The following is a 25,533-nucleotide window of genomic DNA, read 5'->3' on the forward strand; positions in this document are numbered from 1 at the left end:
GCCGCGTCTTCAGCCTCGGTTGCGTCCATCACCAATTCTGCTGTGTCTTCACCTTGAGCTGATCCGATAGCCGATACGTACATATGCATGCACTCATCTTCGCTGTGGCCAAACCGCCGACAACACGAGCATCAGGGTACCTTACACTCTCTTCTAACACGGCCGGTACCTTGGCAGTGCAAACACTGCATTGGATGACCAGGTGCAACCATAAGTGCCAGTTCACCTGCCACCCTGATTTGATGCGAGAGGTCTTCAACCTTCACGCCACTCTTGAGCTTAAAAAACACAGACCGTGTGGTTAACCCCTTGTCGCTAACTCCTTGAACGCGCCAATGCTTCCGAATGACTTGTACAACCTTCTTAAAAGCTGCCAATGTCGTTCGCACGTCTTCATTGTTGACGCCATACAGCAACCAATGAAGGCGCAGCCGCACCTGCTTATCATCGGGGTCTACGATAATGCAGCGTCCCCCTTTAACTTCCAGCTCCTTCACGTCCAGCAAGCGTTTTATAGCGTCCGCTTTGTTCGTGGTGACTGCTCAGACATGATTTATGGGGTAGGCCCCAGTGCCAACACCTCCCGCAGCAGAGGGCCGAGTGCGTCTCGGAAATATTTCACTCGATACAGTCTGCCACGCAGATCACCGTGTCAAAACATAGTTTTTGCGCGACGCCTCCCTTGGGTAGTAGTGACAAAATAATCTGGCATCCTGCGTCTTGATCTTCGGTCATCCTGTTACCGTGGCTAGTCTGTGCCGCAAACGCCGCTCCTACGGAGCACATTATCCTTCTGTCCGACGCGCGTGAGTGCCGACGAAAGAATGACTGAGCCATTCCTGTGCTTGGGACTTGTTGGAAAACTTGCCTTAGTCATGCTTCATGTCGAAAAAGCAATTGCGTTATTGCGACTTATAAAGCGTTTTAAAACAGTGAACGAACAACCGGTCATCGCAGAATGCAAATAGCGTAATGAGTGGGTCGTGCAATGCTGCTACCCATTACAAAAGCTTGTTTTGTTCAGCTAATAACTATGGCACATGCCCACTTCAAGCATATAATTCATCATCGTCATCAGCCACTGCACGAACAATTGGCACTAAATTCCTTGCAAGTGTTTAGCGGATACCACGCTTCTCAGAATAATGACAAAAAATAGCATAGTGAATATCATCTTACTACCCAAACATTTTTATTATTAATGTCGTAATGGGCATCAAGCAAGTGTGCTTGCAACAGTTACCCAATGAATGTTTGGAAGAGACTCTGAAAGGCCACTCATCTAGCTTTCACTGCGACTATGCTGTGCTGCGACTGGCGTTTTTTTTTTTTTTTTTCAAATCCCGGTTTCTTCCCTGTCCTACGCTGGCTCTTCTTGTCTTTTAAAGGGGCTCTGAAACACTTCTTTGAGTCACCATGAAATTAATTCACTGGAAGAGCTTATTGCCTCACAAATTTGACGCGCAAAAATTTTAATAATCTGCCGGTACGAGCAATTTCGAAGATTTGTCACACGCTGGACTCGCATTCTCTCTTCTCTCGTCCCGATGAAAGAGCGGGAAGCTAAGCAGGGAGGGATGAGAGAGGCAAGCAAAAACGTCATGCGCGCCTCAGAACGTTTCTTTTTTTTTCTTCAAATGCGCGGCTTTTTCAGTGCGATCGTGCGCGCGCACGATTGGACAAGTGGTGGCCTCTCGGGGCAAGCTCTTGAATGACCGCGCACGTCATGTTGAAATAAGCCAATGGCTCATAGATGGGCATTCTACGTGTGATTTTTTAGCACCTTCCGTCATTTGTCGAGGGAAGAGAAAGCAATTTTCAGCTGAACTGACGATAGTTACAGCGCGAGAAAAAACGACGACGAAGAGACAAGAAGGACACGAAGGACACTCGTCGTTCTCTTCTCGCGCTATAACTATCGTCATGTCATACCAACTAGCCCATAAACTGCCACACTTCTAAGTTTCAGCTGAATTTGATAATTTGTAGGGAATTCCCAGCCGCGTTCTGCGCTATAACATTTGGCTCGCATGTTTTGGGGAGCCTCTACTATCGATCTACAGCTTTTTCTGACCATGCTCAAAAAGTGTTGCAGGGCTCCTTTAAGGTTACACCTATAATTTTCCTTTCAATTGCTCGCTGCGCCGTCCTCAATTTAAGCTGAACCCTCTTTGTAAGCCTACAGGTATCTGCTCCATAGGTAAGTACCAGCAAGATCAAGCTGTTATCTACCTTCCTCTTGAGGGTTAGTGGCAGATTGCCATTCATGATTTGAAAATGCTTGCCAAATATGATCTACCCCTTCCTTATTATTCTAGTTATTTTAATGTCATTGTATGGCTCTGTGGTTACTAGCTGTCCTTTATAACTTCCAGCGTCTCTCCACTTATCACGAAGCACTATTTTCTGGCGAGCCTGTTGCACATTACTTTAGTTTTATGCATATAATTTTCTGCTTTGCGTGTCCAGTTCTGTAATCATGAGCTGTAATTCGTACGCTGAATTACTCATCAAGGTAATGTCATCAGCGAATCGCAGGTTACTAAGGTACTTCCATTATCTTCATAGTCTAGGGTTCTAAAAACTCCCTGTAAACACGTGGTGAAGAATATTGGAGAGATCGTGTCTCCCTGCCTTACACCCTTTTTTATTGGGAATCTGTCGCTTTCCTTTTGAAGAACTATGGTGGGTAAGGATCCAGTGTAGATTTCTTCCAGTATGATTCTATAGGGTTCGTCGATGCCCCGATTCTGTAGTGCCTTCATTACTGCTGATGTCTCGACTGAGTCAAACGCCTTCTCGTAATTTATGAAGGCTATGTATAGGGGATGGTTGTATTCGGCGTATTTCCCTATTACCTTATTGATAGTATGAATATGGTCTTTTTTGGAGCAGCCAGCCCTAAATCCTGCTTGGTCCTCTGGTTGATTGAACTTCAATGTTGCCTTACTTCTATTAGTTAATATTTTTGTAAACATTTTGTACAGGACAGAGAGTAAGCTGATTGGCTTGTAATTTTTTCAAGTCTCTGATGTCTTTTTTCTTATGAATTAAGATGGTGTGGGTGTCCTTCCAAGATTCCGGTACCCTTCCCGTCAAAAGACCCTTGTTATATAAGGTGGTCAGTAGGATGTTGAATTCCTCTGGGCTATTATTACTTGCTGTGATATCCTCCTGGTTGTTTAAGTTTCTGTACAGCTCTCTGTAAAACTCCTCCGACACCTCAACTGCACTATCCATATTTGTTATGACATTGCTGTAATAACTAAGAGAGCACCAAAAGACAGACAATAAAACAATCCACAAAAGTCGGTTTCTTCCAGAACTCGAAACTGTGATCGAAAACGAAACCATTGACAGAGAAGAGCCAGACTCACCGTGGAGTTTGAACCCAGATGGGAAAAAGTGCGCTGCCTTCTTCCCAAGGAAAGAACTTGGGTGGGTGGGGCAGTCTGAACACTGAACTTGATCAAAGAGGACGTGTATTCCTATGTATGTGTGCATGTAATACAGTTTATTTCATTATCCCCTAATCACGTGTATACCATAATTATTTCGAACTAGCTAATCAGTCTAAAGATTGACCACAATAGCCTTCTCTGTCTCTTGATGCATACATCTGATTTTTGCACGTGCGCAAGTTTGCCTTCGCAGCTTATAGAATTTTGCCGCTTTTTACAGCCTGCTCAATGCTCTGCATGTTATACCTTCTAATGTCGGCTACCTTGTGCCTATTGATGAACTTCGAAAGCTTCACTAGCTCTATATTGTTGGTTGCATTTGAGGATTTCATAGTTTGTCGTCTTTTAGTAAAAGATTTTTAGTCTCCTGAGATAGTTTGCCAGTTTCCTGTCTAGTGACGGTACCTCCAACTTCCATTGCACACTCTTTGATGATATTAGTAAGGGCATTGTGTAGACGCTAACGTCGGTTACCTCGTTTAGAGCTTCGAATATATTCTGAAATGAAACTGTGAATTCTTATACTTTCCCTCTCGCGGCTAGCTCATCAATTGGCTTCTTGCGTATTAGTTTTGATTGATATGTGGAGTTTAACGTCCAAAACCACCATATGATGAGAGACGCCGTAGTGGAGGGCTCCAGAAATTTAAACCACCTGGGGCCCAAATCTGAGCCCATGGGCGTCAGAACTTTTGCCTCCACTGAAAATGCAGCCGCCGCAGCCGGCATGCGATCCCGCGACCTGGGGGTCAGCAGTCGAGTACCTTAGCCAATAGACCACCACGATGGGGCAATACATGGCAGTTTATGCCTCTGCTTTTTTTTAAAATCTAGGTGACTACGTGCTCTTACCTTTCTATGGTCACTGCATCGGATCTTGCCAAATACTTCTACATCCTGTACAATTCCTGGGTGCACACACAGAATGAAGAATGAAAAATGAAGAACGTCCACTTGTTTTCTTGAGAAGGCATTCAAGATACACAAATTATTCCGGAATTTCTAGAGCTGATGTCATGTTCCCCACTGCATGGTCTGCAGCCTGTTTCTTTCCTACTTTTGCATTGAAGGCACCCATCAAAATAGTATACTGTGTCTGTACTTCATTATTGGCTGACTCTACGCCTTCGAGAAGCGTTCAACCAAATTATCATCATAGCTCGATGTAGGCGCGTAGGCCTGTACCACATTCAGCTTGTACCTTTTGTTGAAATTATTTGCAGTACTTGCCTCCCTCTCACTGATGCTATCGTATTTCCTTCACATCTGTAGCAAGTGAAGTTGTAAATCAAGCTGTAACAGGGACCAGAATTGGTCGGTCATTGATACGTCAAAAACAAACACTGACATGCACACGAGCTGCAAGCCTTAATGCTGAAACATATTAATAGTGACACGTGTTTATATGAAAAAGAACGATGATAGGAATGTTTTGTAGATTCCAGCTCTGTCTTCAGGAGCCAACTTAACACTTATGCACATGTTTCGACAACTTATACCGACAAACTTGAAAAAACTGCAGCTCTTATGGGTACCAGGTCATCGTGGCATATATCTCAATGAGATGGCGGATGCACTAGCCACAGTATCTCTTAGCGGTCCCATTATCCCGATTTTGCCTGATACGGCTTACGCGACAGCAATAAGGTTTAGAAACCTCTGTTTGCGTGAATACGACTGCTACTCATTGGATAAATATCGAGATTTCGCACATCTAAGATGCCGCTGGAATAGACAGTGGTGTGCAACACGGCACTTGGAAGTTACTTTTACAAGATTGCGTTGCAGAATTCCTCAACTGAATTATTATTTGCATAAAGTTGGTCTAAAGGCGTCACCTTTATGTCAGACTTGCCAAAAAATGGAAACGATAGATCACTTCTTTTTGTTCTGTCGCCGGTATTCTCATCAGCGGAAAAGATACCTGGTTGCTCCACTTGAAAAATTGGGATTAGAATTAAATGTGGCAGTAATTTTGTCGTTTGGCAGCATTAAATTCGGTTATAGCCACAGGGACGTCTGCTCTGCGGTATTTGAATACATAATTGAAACAAAGCGATTGCCATGTTAATCTGCCTATATATGTATATATATATATGTGTGTGTATGTATGTATGTATATATATATATATATATATATATATATATATATATATATATATATATATATATATATATATATATATATATATATATATATATATGTATATATATATATATATATATATATATATATATATATATATATATATATATATATATATATATATATATATATATATATATATATATATATATATAGACCCACCATTACCTCTGTCTCAAATCGCATCTGATGGCCTGCATCGCTCCCTGCTCAGATATACTCCTTTTTCGATTTTCGGCTTTCCTTTCTATATTTTTTTAGCCCAAAATTACGTTTTCTTTGAAAAACCATTAGCCTTTTAGTTAAGATCCTGCCGCCCGGTTCTTGGCCGATCCCCCTTTGTGGGTGTGCGCCAGAGTGTCAAGGATCATCATCATCATCATCATCATCCAGCTAGTGGGTCAGGTGGTTTTTAGGGACGACAACGAAGCAGGCATCTTGCTGTACAGCCGATCCTGAATACGCTCTTTTCGCTGCCGTAAGCTGCTGTCATCTTTTGTTCGCGTTGCACTGCGACACTGGTGGAGGTGCTGGGTGACCTCGCTCCTCTGGTGTCGGCAACAGTGCGGCGCTGCAACGAAGGTGACTGGGCAGGAGAAGGAGAGCGTGGTCGATGTCGGCGAACCGGCTCGTAATCATTTATAGCCTCGTCATCATTGTTACGGCGGCCGTCGAAGGGGGGTCGAGGTACCGGAGGTCCTTGAGAACCGACATCGCCACAGCGGGATACGTAGTCGTTGGCATGTCGAATGTCAAACGATGGCCTGAGAGGGCGAGACGGATCGGCGCGGTGCCAGCAATAGTGGGCTTTATGGCCTACACCTCCGCAGTTGAAACAGAGTGGACGCCTGTCGATAGTGCGCCAGGTGTCTGTTCGGCGAAGCTGTGGTTGCCATGATGACTCCTTACGCGACGAAGGCCATGGCAGGCCAGAAGACGACTGGTTGTATGGGGGCTAGATGGGTGGGCACCACGAAGTCTCCCCCTGTGGTGGTGACCAAGGAACAGTTGCAGGTGGCGGGTAGTATGAAGGCGGAGCGGGTGGGTAGCTTCGAAGGGCGGCGGCGTACATCATGGAACGTTGTTCGGGGGCAGGATCAGCTGTCGAGAATGCTTGGCGGATTTCGTCACGGACGACTTGAGCGACAGATGCCATGGGTGTATCCACTACCGGAGTCCGCAGCCTTTGCTGTTCTTCACGAACAATCTCTCTAATCATGTCACGTAAGGAGCTATGACTGTCAAACGTCACAGCGGCGGCCTAAATTTGGGGGCTCCTGCACAAGCGGTCATATTGTCGGCAGCGTTGGTGAAGGGTCCGCTCGATAGCCGACGCTTCTTTGATGAAGTTCTCTACAGTGCTTGGCGGGTTACGTAGAAGTCCGGCGAACAGCTGCTCTTTCACGCCACGCATGAGGTAGTGCAACTTCCTATCTTCGGTCATCTGCGGGTAAGCCCTCCGAAATAAACGTGTCATGTCTTCGGCGAACACGGCGACCGTTTCATTGGGTTTTTGGACCCTTAGCTCTAGTACTTGGTGGGCGAGGTCACGTCTGTCGACATTGGCAAAAGTTTCAACCATCTTCTGGTGAAAGTCGATTCATGTGGACAGGTTGCCTTCTCTGTTCTCGTACCAAGTACGAGCACTGTCATCGAGGTAGAAGTAGGCCCGGCCGAGCTTTTCCTGGGCAGACCACAGGTTGATCTTCGCAACACGGTCATAGTGGCCTAACAAGTCTTCTACATCTTCGTGTGCGCCACCACCAAAGCGTTTAGGCTCCAGCGATTGAAAAAACGTTACCTGGGATAGATCGGGAGGAGTAGTGCCGAGAAGTACAGGCTGGGGGCTGGTGTTAGCCATTTCTAGATGTCTGGTAGAGGTTTTCTGCGAGGGGTTGCAGTCTGGAGGAATACCTCGTAGTTGACGACTGAATCGATGGACAGGGGTTGCAGCAGCCACGTCCGGGCTGGATGAAGGCTCCCACTAGGAGTGTGAAGCATCGGGCAGCGTCGCGGCCCAGCACCAATGCCCGAGGCGTCGCCAGCACCAGCCTGAACTTGTTCATGTAGTGCGTATGAAGCCGTATGTGAGTGACTGACTGCACGTTAAAGAAATACTGAGGGTCTGAATCAGCATGGAGGCGATGCTCTTATAAGGAGGGGAAAGTGACACGTGTTTATATGAAAAAGAACGATGATAGGAATGATTTATAGATTCCAGCTAGTGGGTCAGGTGGTTTTTCGGGACGACAACGAAGCAGGTCGTGCTTGCTCTAGGGTTTTGGCCTAAGTTTGTGTAGTGGCTGAGGTTTCTTTGTCTTTATTAGGTGTTGCTATAGTGCTTTTACAGCTAAGTAAGCGCTTTTAGCGCTAGAAAGATCACTTAGATGCAGTTTTCTTCACCTGGACCAGGGGCTTGACTCTAGTCTGCTTCACTTCCGCCACAAGAAATACCAGTGGATCAGTTTCTACGCAACGGCATTCCTGCAGTTCCTGTGGCCCTCGTCCCTAGCAATGACGGCTTCATTCGGATGAAGAATCCGAAAGTGATCCAGGCGGGGCTTAGAGCTGCGACGTCTCACTTTCACAGCATCACAGAGGTCCGCCAGTTCGGCAGAGGTGGTATTCTATGTTTTTCATCTGATCAGCTCTGTGTCCAAGACCTATTGAAGTGCTCGAGTTTCGCGACCAATCCGGTGAGCGCCTTTATTCCCCCGCATCTGGCATGTGTGAAAGGTATTGTTCGCGGTGTCGATGTTAACTTGACCCCGTCTGAGGTATTAGAGATGTTTGTCGTGACTGGTGCTATTTCCGTTTATAGGTGTGCACGACTAGTAGAGAAGCAGAAGACGCCGACTGAGTCAGTAATTGCAACCTTTGCTGGAGCGAATCTCCCAAGCGAAATCAAGGCATGGTCACTAATATACAGAGTGGAACCGCTATCACCGCGACCACTCCAGTGTACGAAGTGCTGGCGATACGGTCACACTATTAAAGGATGCAGGTCAAAACTCAGATGCCGAGTGTGTGGTGACAACCACGAAACAAATTACTGCAAAGCTAAAGAAGAGAAATGTTGTCTCTGCAACAAACAACACTGTACAGATAATCCTGATTGTTCAGCAAAGGCTCGAGAAATGCAAATTCTTGAAATTATAGGGCGTAGGCGCTGTTCTCGACGAGAAGCCCTAGCGGAAATACAGACTAGAACTCAGGGGTATGCCAGTGTTGCAGCACGACATCTCTCGGAAATAAATGGGTCGATTACCCTGAATATAGCGGAGGCCATAGAAAAGGCTCTAGAAAAAGCCATGGAACGACTGACTTCTAACCTTTGCGATTCTCTATCTCAAATTTTGGCTAACCAGATGACTCGCATATTTGGTTCAACGGGAGAGTCAGGCCTAGTATCCCAACATGTTGAGAGTTCACGACCAATAGCTGACGGTGAATCTGAAACTGCGCCATCGTATTATCCGCCCGCAGGAGCCTCTGCAATAGGCGTCCACAGCCAAAATGAGGAATTTGAAACCGCACCATCGTATTCTCCGTCTACAGCACCCTCTGCAGTAGATATACAAAGTGTAAGTGAGGACAAAGCTGCATATACAATAGATTCCGATGACATGGATTTGGACCCTAGGTCCCTGAAGAGATCTAAATCCCCTGTGTCAAGGAAAACTAACTCACCGACACAAACAAAGAACAAAAAGTATCTGTAAGAAAAGGAGAGCCTTTCAAAGAGGGATTTCTTGAAAGAAAGCATTCTAGAGAAAGCTATAGCGGAAGCAGCTCTTTCGAAACTATAGGGTCGCTTAAGATTCTCTATTGGAATTGCCGATCAATCCATTCTGCATCTACGGATTTGGTATACTTAACTTCTAAATTCGCTCCTGGTATTATAGCATTACAAGAGACATGGCTATCTGTATATAATTTGTTCCATTTAAATAACTTCCAATCTTTTCGAATAGACCGTCCATCGAGAGGTGGGGGTCTAGCTCTCTTTATTAATAATAAAATTAGTATGAAAGTCAAATGCTCATACAAACATATGTCGCCAGAATGCGAAATTTTGGCAGTAGACATTACACTGCCCAACTGCACTCCTTTCACTTTAGTTAATATGTATTTTCCGGATGGAGTTCAAGACACACAAAGTTTGGATCTAGCTACAAAATCGTGGTGCAAAGACAAAGTTTTAGTTGGAGACTTTAATTCCCACCACACGAGTTGGGGTTTTAGAACTGATCTTAGTGGGAAACGCTTGTGGGAGTGGACAATGGCTAATGACCTGACGTGCCTCAACGTCAGAACCCCCACATTTATTCGTAATCACTCCAGGTCGGCCTTAGATTTAAGTTTTGTCAGTTCAGCCATTACTACTTCTTCTTAGAAAGTGCTGGACTGTGGCACCAACAGTGACCACTTACCGATAAGTTTTGAAATTTATTGTCCGGTAATTCCATCTTGTTCAAATGTAAGAGTATTTGTAAATTACACTAAATTTAGGAATGACCTAAAGTCAGCATTGGCTTTTCACTCGGAAGAGAGCGATGATAAAAAAGCACTGAAAATAAACGCAGTCATTAAAAGATCCTACAAAAGAGCCAAATTTACTGTTGAATCCACAAAAAGAGTATATAGCCGTTGGTGGAATGATGAATGTACAAGAGAGCATCGATGACGTCAGGCAGCTTGGAAGCAGCTCTTACATAATCAATCCCCCCAAAACTGGGCCGATTATAAACTCATTGCTGCGGGCTTTAAAAGAACGGTAGCTCAAGCTAAACAAGAATATGACGGAAGACATTATGAATACCTGTCGAAGTCTAAACATATGAAAGCACTGTTCCGATATATGAGAGCTCGGAAAATCTTGCCATCACCAGTTAATGTAGCTCGTGATAATCTGTCGGCACAAGAAATGACCACTACCTTAGAGGCAATCGGTAAAGGTCTGGAAATCAGATTCACTTCAGTAGTGCCAAACAACTGGCACAAATCTACGACAAAGTCTGACTTTGAAGAAGTGACACAGACTCAAGTATCCAACGTGATTAAACATTTACCCTGTGCATCTTCTGGCCCAGATGGAATCACAGTACCCATGATTAAAATTCTGTTCAATTTATCGCCTCGAGACGTCGCCAATGTTATTAACTACTCCTTAAAAAACTCATGGGTGCCGCAGGATTGGAGGATAGCAAAGGTGATTCCTATACTAAAAAATCCGGGTGGAGGATTAACAGTCAATAATATCAGACCAATCTCTCTAACATATAACATGGTCAAACTAGTAGAGAGGGTTCTACATAGCCGAGTAAGTGTCAGGATGGCAGACAATTTAGTAATAAAGCTGAACCAAATCGGCTTTCGTAGTGATTTCTCTATTTGGTGTGCTCATGCTGATTTAGAGAGCCGAATACAGCTCGCGCGTAAAAAAAAGGCAATACGCTGCTTTAGTAACGCTTGACATAGCCAAGGCGTATGACAGTGTGGGGCACTTCATATTGTTAAATACGCTAGAGAGATTGAACTTCCCACAATATTTTATTGAGTGGGTGGCAGAATTCTTAAAATCAAGAGAATTCTATTGCGTCAAGGATGGATGTTCCTCATCTAGATTTAAACAAACGCGCGGAGTTCCCCAAGGAGCAGTCTTATCTCCAATATTATTTAATGCTTTAATGAGCACAATTCCAACAGATCAAGAAGTTACTGTCTACATTTATGCTGATGACATCGCACTTTTTGCTGCTGACTATAATATTTACTCACTACAACTTAAATTACAAAGATATATTAACATGGTAGAAATTTGGTTGCAGTCGATTTCGTTATCGTTAAATGTCAACAAAAGCGCGCTCATGACGTTCCCACTTGCAGAACCAATTTCAATTTCAATTCTATATAAACAGGAACCCATCCAGCAAGTAGACTCTATAAAATATTTGGGAATCATTTATAATGACAAACTTGACTGGAGTCCGCACATAGAGTATATAACTACCAAAGCACAGCGGGCTTCAGGCTTACTACACAAGCTAAGTAACCGGAAATATGGGTTACGGAGGCACACCTTGATAAAGTTGTACAAGATTTATATGCGCCCCATCATGGAATTCGGCGGCATATTATTGTCGGGTGGCCCTGCTTATAAAACGAAACCTCTAGTTGCCTTGGAGCGAGAAGCACTGCGAATGTGTCTGGGACTCCCTAGATTTGTGGCTATCAACGTACTGTACCAGGAAGCGCACCTGCCTACACTACTTTGTCGATTTCGAATTTTGACCGTACAAGCATTTTTAAAATTTTATAGCTTACCGGCAAGAAGATCTAAATATGCTTTTATCGCAAACCCAGACGCCTTCTTTCTTGCTCATTGGCCACGGTTTCACACACCTCAGATAATGTTTGTACAAAAAATCTACAAAGTATAAATGTGAACATTAGAAATGTAATTGAGACTAATGACTCGAATTGTCCTGTGCTTATTGAGTATGATGATATATTCCCCCAAAACGCCAAATTACAATCTAGCAAATTTTTAACTAACATATTATTAGATTACTTGGAGCATACAGAAACTAAAAATATAATAGCCACAGATGCTTCCGTAAATAATCAAAAGGCAGGTGTAGGCATTGCCTTTGATTCGCTTGACTGGTCCTTTTCAGTGAGACTGCCTGATTTTACTCCAGTTTTTGAAGCGGAGCTCTTGGCGATTATTTTAGCTCTCCGAAAACTTCCATCAAATCAAAACAACGCAGTCCTAATGACGGATTCTCTTTCAGTTTGTGCAGCTCTGACAGCTTCAGAGAACTCTCGAATTCTAAGCACATTCAAAACATTAGTACCCCCGACGTTGAGACTCCTGAGATCACTACGGGTTCCGGGACACTGTGGATTAAGATTAAATGAATTGGCCGATTCCTTAGCACGAGCCGCACTTGAAGGGCTAGTTTTGTCCATACTGCCAGATGTGGAATATATCACGGCAATAAGATATCTAAAATCAGCAATCTCCACTGATACGATAAAAAAAGTAACTACATGGACAGACTATAACCACCTCATGTTTCCATGGCAACCCCACTGGAGTCAGTCCAGAAAGCTCGAAGTCTTAATTACTAAATTTTGATGTCGTGTCCCCCCCCCCCCCTAAACCTGTATCTACACAGAGCTGGTCAGACAACATCACCACCCTGCGCATTCTGCGGAGAAATGGTATCACTAGATCAGTATTTTTTGTATTGTCGCCGCTACGAGATACTTAGAAAAAGGTTACTAGTTATGCCATTTCGGAAAATAGGCCTTAGATTGACGGCGGAAACGGCGCTAAGCTTTGGTGCCTCAGTTTTGGGACATTGCCACAGGGACGCTTTCAATGCCGTTTGCGATTATATTCAGGAAACCAAGCGTATACTTTTGTGATCTTCAATCAAAAAAAATTATTTATTACTCCCCAGGGCAGAGTGAAATAAACGCAGCTGAGTAGTAATCATAACACCTCAAATCTCAAAATTGCTCAACTTGATTTTTTTTTCGTTAGCTCTTTTTATGTTGTTTTTATTTTTACATTAGTCCTATTATAATACCAATTCATTACACATAGTTAAAATGATCACAGAAAAACTGCACTACACTTTCTTGGCCAATCCCCCTGAGCGGGTATGAGCCAACATCCCAGGGAAACAAAACAAAACAAAACAAAGCTGTACAGCCGATCCTGAATGCGCTCTTTTCGCTGCCGTAAGCTGCTGTCATCTCTTGTTCGCGTTGCACTGCGACAATATTTAGGCTTCAAATCTTGTTTATCTACATGACAGACTTAACGCAATCAAATAGAAAAGTAATCGATAATTTGCATTTGGTTGAATTGCTTCCAACGCGACTCCACGATCCTCGTCCGTAGCTTGTTCAAGGGCTCCAGTTCAGCATGCGAAATGTAATCCGCCCAGAAATGCTGCTGTTCTGTTGTTTTCCACTTCTAGTAAGTTTAGTTTGATTTTGATTTTAGAAAATATTGCAGTCACTCTGGATAGGCGTCTGCGAACAGCAACGAAAACAAAGCGATTGGTAGTTCATATCAATTATTGCGGATACCGATGCATTCAAATTATTTAGAGATTTACACCGTAGAAATATACTGAGCTGTGCCAGGACCAGGATGTCAATTTGAATTAACTGTAGATTTTATTTAACAGAGTTCAAATAACCAAGCTTTGCTGTAATATTTGTGCTGATAATGTAGAAGACCTGACACATGACAAGGAATTTTTAAAGATATGTTTATTTTTAACATCAATAGTTGAGTGCTCTCAGTAGGTATGATCAGAGTTGCCCAGTGTTTGTACATGTTAATTTTTTGAACGTGTATTGACCGATATTTACTTAATATTGACAGTTATTTTCTTGGTGTAAGAGCGGGCAGTCAGTGTTCCCAACCAAATTCCTGGATCTTTCCTTAAGTTCCGACTGTGGTGCAAGGATGCACGTTGTCATAGAGGAAGAAGATTCCAAATGATAATGTCAATGTTTATCGTACGTTTTACTCTGGTGAGCAATTTAGAGTATGTCAGCTGTAACTGTGGCCCACATTTTATGAAATCAAACACTAAACATGCTCTTTTTGACTTGTAAAAAGGTATCCGTTATTTTCTCTGAAGTAAGCTAATTGCTTCAAGTTTTTTTTTTCAGTTTTTGTGAAGAGGAGCGGTGACACCACTGATTGTCTTGCTTCTGCAATTACAGCCGAGCCCACATATAAAGACCCCACTTAAGCCGACCTTTCACTTAAAACGAACAACATCCATGTGGCTACTCTGAGCACCCCGCATCGCGAGACGCGGCCCGTATTTCCACACTGCGTATTAAGTGCCACATCGCGGAGCGCTTGCTCATGACTGTTGACCACCTGGCAGCTAACTTGACGCTTCGGGCGTCCCGGTATTCAGCTGTGGAGATGGTGAATATTTCGTGGGTGGCGGTGACGGCTACATGCGCGTGAAACTGTTTTCGCGAAGCCGACTTCATCGACATCGGGCCTAATGCTGAGCCTGAAGCTTCAGAACAAGACCACTGCGGCGGTGATTTGTGGCAGCGCGTCATCGGTCTCCGACATGGGAGGGCAAGTGGGACATCTGTTGCGATGGTTTCATTATGGCCGATGATGATGCCGACACCGCGGAACCGTGCACGGATTGGGGCAATGTGAATGAAGCACGTGGCAAGAGTGATTTGGAGGAACCGGATTGCGAAAATGACCTCTTGCCGTGGGCCTCGGCGAAGAGCACGCTGCCGTTTGAAAAAATAAAGTATAGACCGCCCTTATCGCTTCTGCTCTTCGAAACACGTGCATCACGGACATTTTCGGGCAAAACAAATGTGTTTTTGCTCAACAACCTTCAACGACACCGCACAGCATGTTGCGGTTCCTGAAAGTCGAACAGCTGGACGGATCTGCAGAAGGCGTTTCTTCACCCATTTTGTTCCTATGACGGAAAACGCTCACTCTAGAAATGAGATCTCGAAGGAGCTTCCACGCCAGTGTGCGTTCCCTGCGGAAAACATACTAGCCTCAATATCTCGCCCAGAACGCCATACCGACCGCAGGTTTGTAGTTTAGAGCAGTTGGGCACAGAAGAGTGTTTCGAGAACGGAAGGAGGCGCCAGCGCAGCCACGGCAGAGGCCGCCGAAGGGTGCAGGGAACCACAGCTGCCAATGCAGCGCGCGCAGAGGCCAACCACACCTGCAGCTCGAGTGGCGCGAGAGCAGCGAGTGCGCGAGTGACACAAGCCAGAAGTGCACGAGCACACGAGCCCACCAGAGCTTTTCGAAATCTCCGCTCAAAGGCGCTGCAAGCGTCACTTGTCAGTTATAAATTGGAAAAAACAGGTATCCAAGCCCACAGAAGTAAAACGGGGGCTTAGGCAGAGGTGTCCTCTGTCACCCTTGTTATTCATGGTATACCTACAAATATTAGAGGCCAAATTAGAGGGGAGTAGACTTGGCTTCAACCTCTCTTTTGCCAAACAAGGAAAACGCATTGAACAGGCATTACCAGCACTGATGTAGTCGGCCGTTAGCATTATATTATCTGCGTACAAAAAAGATTTGCAAAGATCGGTGGACATCTGCAGTAATTAGGGAGATAGGTTAGACTTCAGATTCGGTAAGGAAAAATCAGCAGTCAAGATTTTCAATGACAACGAAGGTAGTGAGCTTAGAATACAGGAGGTCACGGTAGAGATAACAGATAAATACAAATATCTGGGCGTATGGACAAGCAATGGGACCGAGTACCTGAGGGAACACGAAATATACGTGACGACTAAAGGTAACAGGAATGCAGCAGTGATGAAAAATAGGGCACTGTGGAATTACAATATGTATGATGTTGGGAGAGGAATATGCGGTCTTGTGCATGAGATCAGAAGTTCAAGCAAGATTAGAAATTAAGCAACGTGGAATAGGTAGGCTTGCTTTACGAGCTCACGGGAATACGCCAAATCAGGGAGTACAAGGTGATATGGGATGGACATCATTTCAGGGCAGGGAAGCTAGCAGCAAGATAAAATTTGAGAAGCCATTGAGAGAAATGGGGGAGGAGCGTTGGGCTAGGAAGGTTTTCAGCTACTTGTACATGAATAATGTCGATACAAAATCGAGGAAGCGAACCAGGAAATTGACTGGTAAATACTTGGAAAACAGCAGGTGGCCAAACCAAAAAGAACTATCGGTTAAGGAGAAAGTGAAGGAAACGGAGACTTACATGTGGAGAATGGACATGATTAAGAAGTCCGCACTAGAGATCTATCGAACTTTTAAGCAGGAAATTGCCAAGGAAAGGATCTATGACAATACTCGCGGTAGCTTCTCTACTGTTTAAGGCCAGGACGGGAGTACTGCGAACCAAGACATATCGGGCCAAATACGAAGATGTAGACACAGTGGGCAGCGCGTGTGGAGTAGAAGAAGCAACTGCCGAACACTTGATCATGTTCTGTAAAGGGCTTCACCCTATAGTTCAGGATGATGGCGCAGAGTTTTTCAAAGCACTGGGGTTTAGGGACCAGGAGGGCAAAATAGAGTTTAAGCGGGTAGACTTAACTAGAAGGAGTTTATCTGATTGGTGGCTAAAGTCAAGGCACGAGTGAAAATTAAACCCTTCACTGCAAAGTACGAATCCTCAAACTCACTTTTTAAAGGAAAAAATAAATCTAGTTTTTGGTTCATTAAGTATTACGGCTTGGTGGCGCTAGCCACCACCCGATCTAAAGGGTACAGCAATATCCATCAATCCATCCATCCATTCATCCATCCATCCATCCATCCACAGTTGGTGCGCACCGGTGCGCTTTCCCGAAGATGCCATATGATTCCCATGGTCGCTGAACAATCGCATCGCCAGAGTCCTTTCTGCTTATTTTTAGGAAACTATGCCGCCCACGTGGCCGCATTGCCCTTGCTTTTCATGCCTCCGCGCTCCAAAATAAGTATTTTCCAAACAAGGGCAATATTTTCCCGCATACAGCCATTATCTTGCCGTCCTTCATTAGTATTAGGATGAAGAAACCAAAGCTAGGAAGTGACATCTGCATAAAGCCAATAAGGACAAAAATCAGACACGATGATAGCGCCGTCTGGATTATGGCGGCAGTTGTATAAAGATAAAAAATGCTGCTTTACAGACAACTGGAAAAATTCTTTTATTATTTTCTGCACTGAATTAGCTTCTTTAAACAAATAATAACTAGGAATATTGTTTGCATTATTTATAGCTGCGTATGAAACGAAATAGATTTCAAAGCACCAGGGCGTTTTGATATGGCAGCCGGCTTCTCGCAGAGCAGACGACACCGTCGTCGTCTGCATCTGCGTTATGGCTGACCCCCGCTCGTTGGAGCAGCTCCCTGTCTCAATTTCTCTCGATTCCATATAGTACAATGCAGTAAACTACTTACTAGAAGCTCACAAGAATCTTGCATACTTGTTTTAGTAAGTGAGTGATGCCGCATACAGGCCGAGCGAAACGACAACGCTGATCACACGAACTTGTGGCAATAAATTGTTTTATTGCAAGTCAATTGATATGTACATTAAATAAAGGCCATCTAAGTAACGTTTTGGTATGTACAGCAGTGAACAATATACGTGCATCAGCGTTCATGCGCAAACAAGGTACGTACTACGCATAGCCCCAACCACCGTTGCCCCAACGCACATGCCTGGAGCACAGACGCTGTCCAGCGCTGGCTAAAATATCCATCGCACTCCATGAAACCTTCGTTGGTTTACGTGAAAGTATACCGCTTACGTCCCTGCACGACTCTAGCTGCATATGTCGTAACACCTGGTTGACAGCATTCGGTAAACTTTCCGTGATTGGATCTACCAACATATCCGTGTGCCTTTCACGAGCAGTGCGGTGCGACTGTTTGTTTTGTGGTCCGCGCTGCAACCTAAGGTTGGTCACTTTCCGAACTTTTACGTGTTCGCACTATTCAAGCTTACAAATGCATAAAAAATGAGAAGCAGTTTTTTAAGCGTATGATCCTCAAGTCTTGCAAATAATATTGTAACGAAAAAAGGGCTAGTTGGCGTTTCGTTTGCCATCGCCGGCGGAGCACTGTCGTCGTTTCGATGGTGGCGACGTCTCAGGGCGCGGCCGCGAAGCTCACGGCTGTGCATGCGAAGTTCAGAAATATTGCAGCGTGAGTTCAGCTGAGCGAGCACAGCACGACAACCGAAACGAATGATGATCATATCCAGCTTTTCTGGACACAGCGGTTTAGTTCACGTGAACGACACCACGTGGCGTATCGGCCTTGAAGAATTCAAAAGTCCTGCCATGACGTATGCAGTGATGTAGCAATGAATGAAATATAGTAAAATAAAAATGGTGCGCACACCTTGCGACTGTCACTTCGAAGTGGCTTTGAAAAGAGGAAAAAGGAAGAAAAAAGCGCAGTTCCGTTACTGCCTCTCTCAATGAAAGGCACCTCCACCTCACTTCAGTGCGCAGATAAGAGTGCGGTGTGTCGGCGTTATCTCGACGCTGACTACTGGCGGTGAATTGACAGCTTTTCAAGACTTACCGTGCCAGACACCTCGCAGCGTTCCGCACAAAATGCCTGGCCGTCATAGACGTACCCTTGGTGTATGAAAAGAGGCGAATATTTTTTTTGTTTCTTTGTTTTTAGTTTCGGCTCTGCCGTATCGGTGGGGAGAATATAGAAGCATACTGCTTTCAGGCAATCCTGTTCACTGAGTGTCAAGCTTTATGCTTGGGTACGAACAGGATATTGCGGTTGTATAATAACCAATTTTTTTTTCTGTGCGCTACCAAAGTTATGCTCGCTTGTTCCTCGTGTTACGTTAAAGTAAAACTAGATAGCAATGAGAACGCTAGAAATGAGAGTATGAAAACAAAGTGTCAGATATGTATTTTTGTTTTTATTTAGTTCTGGTCGAAATGACGCTTCCATCTCCAGTTTGGCGTCGTCGAATCGGCTGTGGCTCGAACTTACGCATCCACGCAGTCAGGCTTGCTTTCAGGCCACCCCATGATCTCGGTGTCACACGGACATTGTCGCTCGCCATCAAGGCCGTTAGAGATCAAGTTCGGTTCAGAGGTTAGCCACTCAGCGATAGAAAGTAACTATGCAACAGCACCTCAGTATATGCCGTGATTACACCTACGATCAAGCGCGCCCTTGTCAGCCTGTCGACGCTGTCGGGTCCGCGTGCTCCGCACACTCTAGTCTCTACCCGCGCGAGCATTAAAAAGAGAAAGCGAAAGAAAGCAACAATATTCTGTTCAGTCAAAAGCTTACGACCAAGTATAACATGAAATAATATTGTATCAATTGAAATTTTATGGTACCACTAATTATATGCTAAGGATTAGGGAGTTTTTTTACAAATTTTATTGCTTACTAAAGTGTCATACTCCAAATATACATTGCAGGTTGCGAGGAGTTCTTGAAGGAGCAGTCACCTCGCTTTTTCTTTTTAATATATTGAAGCACTACTCCCAGTCATGATGAAGTATACACACATGTAAATGCATATGATATAGAATTTTTTTGCTTCAGACAGTGATATACAATCACTATATATTCGCTTACAAACGTATAAGTGAGCAAATTAATAATTGGTTGCAGGCTATTCATATAAGACTTAATGTTTCAAAGAGCGCAATTACAATTTGTCTCTGGATAACTCTGACACTATTGTTTAGAATATCTTGCAACCTGCGGAACATATTACAGTTGAACTCTATAAAATATTAGGCAATATCTTATGATAACCTCCTTTTTCATACAACCAAAAAAGGAGTACGGACACTGGGAGTCTTACGAAGGCTCTGCAGCCGTCACTCAGAGATGCGGAGAGAATCACTGTTTATGTTTTACAAAATCTACATACATGCATCATTTCAGGACACCAGCTGTTTAGCCCCGTATTAGCATTCGGATGTGGGGTTTAGCGTCCCAAAGCCACCATATGATTATGAGAGACGCCATAGTGGAGGACGCCGGAAATTTCGAACAGCTGGAGTTTTTTAACGTGCACCCAAATCTGAGCACATGGGCCACAGCCCACTCGCCTCCATCGAAAACGCAGCTGCCGCAGCCGGGATTTGATTCCGTGACTTGCGGGTCAGCAGACGAGTACCTTAGCCACTAGACCACCACGGTGGGGCAAATAAAGGTAAAAAAATATATCATAACTGCAGGTGCTCTACATTCTGAAAAAAAACTAACATCGGTATTTTTTTTTTTTAGACGTTCAATTCTTCATTCTCCATAGGACTTCCCGATTTCTTCTTAGCTTCTTCAGTGGAATGGCATTGTGAAAGCTCAGCCCATAAATCTGAAGTGTGGCCATAGTTACAGATACTTTATCTCTGTGTTTGGCGCTCGCTAAAAATAGCGTTTCTCAATTATCCCTTGTCTTTGAGACGTTATTATTAATATTGTCAATTATTTCACGATCTTTTCATTTTCTGATTTCTACCCACATAAATCTAATCAGATTAATCTGGGTAACAGGCCACAATGGAACAAAGATAAATGAAAATGAAGAAACAGTGAATGCTCCGGCAAAAGGCACTCTGAGTAATCCGATATTCTCGATTATTCCGACAACAGCCCTTATGTTTCTTGAATGATTGAGAAGGGGAGTTATAACTTGACCCTGTGAAGCTATTAACAAAGGATATTGGTTTGGAAATTTTGTGGCCTTGAAGAATGCCATAGTTTTCTTGGTGGTGCCACAGGATACTTTCTCTCCAACTATTTAAGAAGGAGGAGAGCACTTCTGGTTCTGCCTTTTGAGAATGTACCTGCACTGCCATGTTTGTGTGTGGCCTTTGTTATGTATGGTTGGGTATATCATCTTTATCGGTAGAAAGAAACTTGTTATAAAACACAGACAAGCGATCTTTTGAGATGTTGTAATGCACCACACACCTATCTTTCGGTTGCTCTTTCAGGCACTACAACATGTAAGCAGTGTCTTCATGCAAATGAAGTGGCAAAGACAACAAAGTGTATTTTAGCTTTCACAATGTCAGTCACGCTGTAGAACACTTGAAATTATCATCACAGCACAACGTCATTGTGAAAAGCATACAATAAAATGGGGAGAAGCTTCTAGCTGTCACAAGCAGTAGCTAATTTTTGCACCTTGTACCTCTGGTGGCTTCATGGTCGCATAACAGCAGCCAGACACCCCTTCCCACCTTTTCGGTGAAAACGTATTGCATTGCGTGTGAGGAAAAAGAAGTGGTGTGAGGGTGCGCGACCACGCCGTACTGGTTACACAATCGCTGAAATGAAGAGTTGTTGTTAGTCATTCAGGGACGCGCTACTAGCTTCTCCGTGCCTATTCCCTGTTAGGCTCACGTCCCGCACAACATTGGTGACCCGGATGAGCAGCAAAGGCTATAGACACGTCTCAATGACACACTGACACTTTCCAGTGTCGACGTCAGACTGCCTCCCTTTTGGACCGAGGATCCTACACTGTGGGTAATTCAAGTAGTCACATTTTTCTGCATGTTGCATCACTGCAAATGCCACCATGAACTGCTACCGAATTTTAAGATCTGTTGATTTCCCCACCAGCAGACATTTATTGGGCATTGAGGGCAAAACTCATTCGCAGGATCACGCCGCCATGAGAGCCAAAAGCTGCACAAGCTTCTCCATGAAGCGGACCTTGGTGACAGAAAACTAAGCCAGCTGCTGCATCATATGCAGCAATTATCGGGCAACAAAGCCAATGGTCTTGACAGCCTGCTGCTCCGAGAAATATTTCTACAGAAAATTCTGCCAAACGTCAAAATAGTACTCGGTGCTTCAATTAAGAACGATTTACCCAAACTGGCAAAACTAGCCGACAAGCTCTTGACGGTAGCTTCCACATCTGTCGCTGGCATCACGAGTGAACCGTCTCTACATGAGCAGCTTCATGAGATGAAGAGCGAAATCTCGCTTCTCATAGACTCCTCACAGCATCACAGTCACCCAGTCCAAGTTCTTTGCAGTCTCCTATGAAACGTCAGAAACTATGTACCATAACAAGTTCGAGTACGCTGTGCACAAATGCTTAAATCTCTGTGAGCTCTCGGGAAATGCCTTGAGCAGGCACTGAGGGCGACCAACGTTCGTGCCTTGGAAGAATGTTGCTCATCTGTCTTCTTTCGAATCGGCCTGAATCACGTGGTTTCTAAGTGGCCATCGGCTGACTGGCGCATTTGCGGGGACTATCGAGCGCTGAGCAGTGTCACATATTCATGACATGCTAACCGGCATGCATGGGGTCACAATTTTTCGAAAATTTATCTTGTGCGGGCACACCATCAGATACCCGTGTCTCTGGAAGACGTCCCCAAGACTGTCATCACAGCATTTTTAGTTTATTCGAATACCTGTGCATGCTATTTGGCCTTCGCAACACTGGTAAAACATTCCAAAAGTTTATCGACGGTGTTCTACGGGACCTGAATTTTTCGACGCCAACCTGGACAACTTGTTTATCACGAGCACCGGCTCAGAAGAACATGAAGAGAATCTGCAGATTGTTTTTCGGCACCTATCTGAGCTTGGCGTTACCGTCAACGTGGCCAAGAGTGAACTCTTCGTGCCTGAGTTATCATTTCTGGGCCACATCATTTCGAACTCAAAAGTACGGTCACACCCCTCTAAAGCGCAGGTCATGCAAGACTTTCCGCTGCCAACCACGAAGTGCCAACTACGTAAATTTCTTGAATTCCTCAACTTCTACTACTGGTTCGTTCCTAAATGCGCCCATATCATTCAAGCGCTTCATGGACTGCTGAAGGATATGCATGCATCTTCAAACGACCTGCCTTGGTGCGAAGAAGCGAAAAACGCTTTCAACAAAGTAAGCAGGCCCTGGCAAAGGCGGCTCTCCTGGCATACCCACGGCTGAGAATTCCCCAGTGTTTAATGCTGGATGTCTCGGAAATAGTTATCAGTGTCATGTTGCAACAGCTCAGTCACGGTACTTAGAAACCATCTGCATTCTTCTCGTGGAAGCTGACACCTACTGAGCGCCGCTACAGTCAGTCAGTCGGTTAGTCAACGAACTTTATTTACAAATTGTCCTGAGGAGCCGGTGCCCCTCAAATGGGCGGGTCGGCTTCGAGTCGCACCCACGTTGAGACACGAAAGGCATGCCCCGCCCTCAAACTGCAGGCCCTCTGGACAGGCCAGATTTGGACCTCCCGGACCGAGCTGGTAATTGCAGCCTTCCAGACATCCTCTATGCTAAGAGGCTCGCCATCACGCAGCACCCTGCATTGCCAGAGCATGTGGGAAACGTGCATTGTCTCTCATCGCAATGAGGGCAGTGAGGCTTTATGCTGTCAATAAACTTACTGCAAACTAAGGGCGACGGGTAAGTACCGGTTTCCAGCATTCGTTAAGTTATTGAGTGGGCCCTCGGGTGCGGACTGCTACAGTCTACTCAAGTATACAGAACTTTCTGCATTTCTTGGAACGCGTCAAGTTCTTCATTTTAACCGACCATAAGCCTTTGACCTATGCTCTCCGCTGAATGCGTTCAGACGGTGGCATGCCCACGGCCCGAGAACTTCGCCAACTGGCATACATCTTCGAGTTCATGACAGACATTCGCCACATAAATTGGAGTGACAACGTCGTTGCCAACGCCCTGTCGCGGAGCACTATAAATGCCATCAACGATCGAGGAGGAGTTAACTTCGATGTGCTGGCGGCAGCCCAAAGAGAAGATGCACTAAAAAGCCTCCTAACTACAAAAACAGCCCTGAAGCTACAGTGGATGAAGATGATCAAGTGACCAGATTTGCTGCAACACTTCCACAGACAACCCACAGCCATTCGTACCTGCTCATTTGCGTCGCTGCATTTTTTTCTGTTCACAAGTTATAGCATCCCGGAATCAAAGCCACGCAAATATATCCCACAGCGAGGTTCATGTGGCCAGGTATCAACTGAGATGTGCATTGCTGGACAAGAGCATGCATATCGTTTTAACTGGCCAAAGTTTGACGTACTGCTATCCATTTGGCAAAGTTCACGCCCCCAGAGGCGTGGTTTGACTACGTACACCTCGACATTGTACACCCTAAACCCAACTCCATCGCAAAAAAAGGGGGTGGGGGTGGGGGAGAGGCATAGCGGTACGAAAACTTTTTGGCCTTGCATTACATCGCGCAGAACACTGCTTAAACCATCTTCACCGCAGTACATTTCTGGCCCACGGAAAAGTCTCAAGATTTGGAAGGGACACTAGTCATGGGGCACAGCACAGCTTTTTCAATTACTTATGTGTGTATATGCTGCATATTTCTGAATATTAATATGATTGCTGTCATCTGAAAAAGTTACTGGCAATCATTTGGAGCACTGTGTGAAGTTTCTGCAGCACTCAAAAATATCAAAGAAAACGCACCAGTTTTTTTTCACCAGCCCTACTTCTCAATTTTACTGATATCCCATATCTCAAGGTCGCAGTTTGGCAGATTCACATTTGAATCCTCGTGGTATGTCAAAGGATTTTACAGGCGTGGCAAGTGTTACTGTGGACTTTATAATTGTTTGCTGAGTGGGGTGGCTCAAAATACTACTGATATTGAAATAAAAGGGCTCTGAATCACTCTGCACTATTTAGGGGATGCTGAATGTATTGAAGATTTATTTTTAAATGTAAGCCTTCTTTTTCATGCTGCCCTAAACTTAGTTTTTGATGATAAAATTTAAAATTTTCTTCGTAACCTTCTCAAATTTTGAATTTCAGTGCTCCAAAAGAAACAATTTGCTGCTTCAAAGATTGCTCCACATTTTATTTCAGCTGTCGCACCCTGCTTGTTGAGGCACTGCTAATATGGTGTGGGTGTGCGGGCACTTTTCGGTTTCCCTATGCATGAAACTAAAAAGAAATGGGGTAGCACGCGCCACCAGGAAATATTAAGGTATGTCACCACCTTTGAAAACGAATTTTTTTAAAAACGCATTTTTTAATTTTCATACTCCAAGAATCCCCAATCATTAAAAAATATTTTGCTGAAAGAATTATGTTTCTATTTTATTTAGTTCCGAAGTTATAGCCAATTTTCGAACATGTGGTGAACGGTTGCGAAACCGAAACTAGTGTTGTGTGCTAACAGAAACTGATAAGTTAGCGAACATCAGCGGCAATTGTTGTAATTTTCTGTTATGTATTCGTTTGATAACTATAAACTTGTTTAAAGACAACTTGGAAGTCTTTGTTTTTTCAAACGTTGCATTAAATATCCGTAAGGGGGACGCGTGAAGCTACGAGAGTCTCGGTTGTTTACTTTGCGCGCGCTTCATGCTGCTGCTGTTAATTCTGCGTAGTTTGTATTTTTTACTCGTGATATA

At 44.3% G+C, this 25,533-nt stretch overlaps 1 protein-coding gene across 4 annotated transcripts in view; it reads left to right on the forward strand.

The window, feature by feature from the left end:
* LOC142777500 (uncharacterized) overlaps positions 1–25,533 on the forward strand; it is a 116,469-nt gene that overhangs the window by 3,264 nt on the left and 87,672 nt on the right. Inside the window, exon 2 of one of the 4 annotated variants that reach the window (XM_075881982.1) lies at positions 8,020–8,382. The exons of the other annotated variants lie outside the window; for them this stretch is intronic. Coding sequence (XP_075738097.1) covers positions 8,020–8,142 — 123 coding nt within the window. The 3' untranslated portion in view covers positions 8,143–8,382. Of the gene's footprint in view, positions 1–8,019; positions 8,383–25,533 lie in introns of those variants that run through there. 4 annotated transcript variants of the gene reach the window in all.

This window comes from Rhipicephalus microplus, chromosome X (genome assembly GCF_043290135.1).
Source record: "Rhipicephalus microplus isolate Deutch F79 chromosome X, USDA_Rmic, whole genome shotgun sequence".
Classification (NCBI taxonomy): domain Eukaryota; kingdom Metazoa; phylum Arthropoda; class Arachnida; order Ixodida; family Ixodidae; genus Rhipicephalus; species Rhipicephalus microplus.